We start from the raw sequence: 4,724 nt of genomic DNA, 5'->3' as shown, positions 1-4,724 counted from the left end.
AGCATGAAGTACACAGGTGTCCCTCTCATCATAGGGAGTATCACCTAGACATGGAAAGTCTTCCATGAATCAGCCACATAAAAGCTTGGGCCATGAAAGATAACAATGTATCATTTGTCAAAAAGGTAATGAAGTGGTAAGGAATACAAGGTATGTGCCTTTTATAGCCCCAAGGCCCATGTGCACCATGTATGAATGACCCTAAGCTATGCCCATCTCCCCATGTGCATGTGCACCTAAAATCACTACATTACGCTAAGAATTGAGGTCTCCCCATGTAATCCATTTAGAATTGTAGAACTTAGAATACTTGCTTCATCATGATCTTCTTCTTTCTCTTTTTCTTCATATAACGGCTTTTCTTTTGAATGAAGCTAGCATTTTCTTTTTCTTCATATAATGGCTTTTCTTTTGAATGAAGCTAGGGTTTTCTTTTTCTTCATATTCAATGTCTTTACTGTGCATCTTTTAACATCAATTTTCATCAATCAACAATTTACACTTTAACTATAAGGTCTTTCTTGTTTGCATGCCAATAAATATTATCAATTTTTAGGACTTCTATACATTACGTGTGTGTGCGGATGCCAATTTTTGAGTGCAATTTATTAACTTGGCCATCGAAAAAGACTGTTTTGGGATTTTCAAGTTCAAATAAAAATTTGCTGTTGCTAGAAATGTGCTTCTCAAAAAATGCAACTTTAGCACACACAATATAGAACCAAGCAATTAGAATATTACAACATTTACAAGTAGTTTTAAAAGCTCAAGGGCTCGCATAGCCAGTTACAACATGTACTCATGCTGCCGAATGATAATCTAGATTTTTTTTTAACATGCCAAGGATTATAGTTCTCTTTGATAACTTCTATTATGGTCCCATAGTGTCAAGTAGTACACTATGAGCTATTAACAAAATTTTCCCAGGGCCAAGTGGAACTATAAAATATTCACTTGTTGTGTTAAGTACATGTATATGTTTCTCATTCCCATACTTACTCATTGTGACATCAAAGTGGTTGGAGGCCAAGTTTATGTGCCCCTCAAGTTCAAATAAAAAAGTTGTTGTTGGAGATATGCTTATTAGAAATAAAGCAAAAGTAAAGTAGTAAAGCAGTTAGAAATTAGAATTGAAACAATTACAAGCTTTGTTCAAGGGCTCGCATTGCTGCATTGGCAACACAATATGAAATAGATTGAACAGTGATCATCGGGTTGATTCCCACAGCAGTTGGGAATACACTAGCATCTGCGACAAAGAGGCCAGCGACATCCCACGTCTCGCCAGTGGGACCCACGACGGACGACGTGGGGTCCATGCCCATGCGACACGACCCCATTTGGTGGGCAGAGCAAAGGGGTGTGCCTAACTGCTCAATACCACGCGAGCGAACACGACGAAGGAACTCGTCCACATCGTTAGGGGAGGTGTCTTGAGTGAGGACAAGGCGATCGCCGCAACGGTGGTGAGTGCCGATCTCGGAGGCGCCAGCGGCAATGAGTACACGTAGGGCAGCCTCGCCACCATCTAGGAGACTCTCATGGTCGAGGGGATGGAGGGGGTAGTGGAGCGTGCGGCCAGCCTGGCTGTATCCGACGGTGCCCGAGCCGCGATCTCGAGCGAGTGCGAACACGTGAACGGTGCGGGAGAAGCGGTGCATGCGGTCTTTGAAATCTTTGGCGGAGAGCCAAGGGTTGAGGACCCCAAAGACGCCCGGGTGGAGGGAGGGGCATTGAAGAATGCAACCGTAGCCACGTGGGCGCCAGTTGGCGACTTCTGTGGAAACAGCGGTGATGATGGCGCCCTCGTAGGCAGAGGCGGTTTGAGTGTGGCCCACTTCTTGGGGGAAGTATCCCCACATCATCTGTACGGGATGTAGGTGGAGATTTCTCCCAATGTGAGGGTTTTGTAGACCGCTCTGCTGCAGTAGCACCGGGGTGTTTAAAGAGCCGCATGATACGACCGTGATGCGCGATTCGATGAAGACCAGCTGCGCCCCTCCCGCCACGCTGGCCACTAGCCCCACCGCCTGCCGCTGTTGCTTGCCCTTCGTCGCGTTGCACTGTAGCACGCCTTGCGCCGCCACGCCCGTCAGTATCGCCGCCCCGCTGGCCGCCGCGTCAACCAGCCACGTCTCCGACGTGGCCTGCTTCTTCCCACTCCAGCACCCGAACCCGCACCACCCACACGAATGATCTGGCACGCAATTGCGCGGAGTATCCGCCACGTGGAAGCCAAGCATTTCGCAGCCCCTCCGAAGAAGCCTATTCTGCCAGTTCTCCTCGCCAACATCCGACTGTACCGCCAGCCTGGCCAAAACCGCCTGCATGGCAGCCTCGTATTGGCCATCCGCAAACATAGTCAGCCCGTGATCCTGCACCCACTCTTCCAGCACATGAGCCGGCGTTTTAAAAGAAGCGCTCCAATTGACAGCAGAGCCGCCGCCAACCGTAGCCCCCGCCAAAAGTAGCACGTTGGCGTTATCTGTGGCCAGAATGCCCCCACCTTCATACATGTTATCCAAGGCAGGGCCTTCAAGCAGAGACAGATCATCTCTAGCATAATATTTGCCCTTCTCTACCACCAGAACCTTATAGCCAGCCTTTGCTAAGACACCTGCAGCTACACCCCCTCCAGATCCAGAGCCCACCACCACCACATCACATTTTACCCCCACCTTCTCTGCTTTATCAAAATCCTTGCAATTCCACAACGAAGCCAAATGGGTCACATCTTCCAACACTTCAAACCCTGCCTCTTCCAGCTTTAGAGCTAAGCCTGCCTTTAATAATTCCGCATCAAACACTCTTCCTTCCAATGGCCTTCTTGCTGCTGCTGTCTCACCCTTCCTCCTGTGCTCAAGTGCTGCTGGATCTGGTCCGCAATACCCAATCGCATTCCATGCCAAGTTGAGGCCATGCTTGTCCACCTGCTCCGTCCACTAAAAAGTTAGTAGAATCGCACCTAGATTAAGCAAGCACAAGAGGACCTACATATGACAGCTTTCAAGGTAAAGAAATATTCTACAAAGTGGTGCTTTCTTTAATTCTCAGGTCTCATAATTATACTGCAATGATCTCAATTCTTACGGTAACAAAATTAATGTACAAAGTCTCCTATTTTCCCAAACATAGCAAACAACCATATACAAGAACGACACCAACAACGTAAGTTGTTGAGTAAGAATAACCCAACAACAACTGCAAAAACGCACGGTACTGTGCTGCAGTCTTACCTTAGTGTAATAGCTGTAAACTGCGAAGGTCTTAAAGGCATTGAACACCGTCCGGAAAAACGAGTAAGGGCTATGCGACCAGGCTGTCACCAGCAGCTTCTCCCTTTCTGGTAACGGGATCTCCGTGAAGCTTCTCAGAAAAGGAGCCTTACCGTAGAGACTGCCTCGACCACACAGAAGATATGTTCCAACACGAGAAGACAGCAACCACAAGACCCAGCTTGCTACTCGGAGGAGATTAGGCTTCAATTTACTGTACATGAGGCCAGCACCCTGGCATGAAAAAAACCACCCACAAAAATGTGTCCCGTCACACTAATTACTTCGCAAAAGGAAAAGAAAAAAAAAACGCTTAGTTAGGCACATAAAACGCATTTTACATAGGAGGGAACCCCCGCTTGAGAGGCTGAAAGCTCGTAGAAGACACGCAGTTCATCGTGGTTTCTCTTACAGCACGCCTCGCTATTCTCTCGCAGAGGGGTAGTATCAGAGGCTTCGACACAAGAGATGGAAGGAATGAAGGTGTCAAAGATGGCTTCAAGGCACTGCATTTGGGCTGCGGAGAAGCCATGGGAGTAAGCGATCCTGCCAGGCGAGAGAGAGGAGCTCAGCTCCATGTCGAGTTGCAGAGCAGCAAAAGGGAGCGAAAGGGGCTTCGAGGTTTAGGGTAACCACGGCTAGGTTGGGCGTGAATATAAAGCTGAGCAAAACCCGCTACCTACATCAATCTGCTTAATAACCTTCTCTTTCCTTTCACCAAGCAGTTTTTTTCTTTGATAATCAAGGTTGACCTTGATCACGTCATTGTACCGCTGGGACATTTGACTTTTTCTACAGCCCTGAGCCGTTCACACAGAACCTCCAAACCTTTACAAGGTACTGCACCTGCAAAATTCACAATCTCACTTGTAAAAAATAAATTTATAATTTTAAAAATCGATAAAATTTTAACCTTGTAGATGCAAAATTCACAATCTCACTTGTAAAAAATAATTTTGCAATTTTGAAAATCGATAAAATTTTAAACATTTTAGTTATATTTTGATGAAAAAACTTGAACTTGTAAATGTTGAAGAAAAACTTCTCCGTAAACACTCGTCAAGAGACGAACGCCCTTTTAACTAGGCAACCTAGAGCCGTGCAAAATATATATGTTTTTTATATATACACTGAAAGTCTGGCTATTTTTAACCTTTAAAAAAACACAGTAAATGAGCCGCGGGCCTTGAAAAGACGGCTTATTATTAGGAACCGATAAGGCCCTTTTTTTAACAACCGTTCAAGTGCCCATCACCTTTATCATATGTCCCAAGCATTTTACCGTATACATTTTATCTTCTCAATGATCTCCAAAATTCAAGGTACTTTTAATATATATAACTATTGTTCCCAAAAAAAATTCTGCAAAATTCAAGGTACTTTTAATAATTTATCTCAAAAAAAATACCCACAAATTTTTGAAAATGCAAGTTCCAGGATGTGTTGAGA

At 45.4% G+C, this 4,724-nt stretch overlaps 1 protein-coding gene across 1 annotated transcript; it reads right to left on the bottom strand.

Annotated features, from left to right (window-relative positions):
* Positions 1 to 1,094: 1,094 nt before the first annotated feature.
* LOC147627157 (long-chain-alcohol oxidase FAO4A-like) lies at positions 1,095 to 3,989 on the bottom strand. The gene is made up of 3 exons (XM_086815779.1): positions 3,617 to 3,989; positions 3,237 to 3,509; positions 1,095 to 2,930 (listed from the first exon to the last, which is right to left on the bottom strand). The coding sequence occupies exons 1-3, from the start codon at positions 3,851 to 3,853 to the stop codon at positions 1,140 to 1,142; spliced, it is 2,301 nt and encodes a 766-aa protein (XP_086671905.1). The 5' UTR covers positions 3,854 to 3,989; the 3' UTR covers positions 1,095 to 1,139.
* Positions 3,990 to 4,724: the final 735 nt, after the last annotated feature.

The sequence above is a fragment of the Cibotium barometz genome, chromosome 21 (genome assembly GCF_041138505.1).
Source record: "Cibotium barometz isolate CiBa-2024 chromosome 21, ASM4113850v1, whole genome shotgun sequence".
In the NCBI taxonomy this organism is placed as follows: Eukaryota; Viridiplantae; Streptophyta; class Polypodiopsida; order Cyatheales; family Cibotiaceae; genus Cibotium; species Cibotium barometz.
The sequence above is the reverse complement of the archived record's forward strand: the minus strand, read 5'-3'. Positions and strand labels throughout refer to the sequence as shown.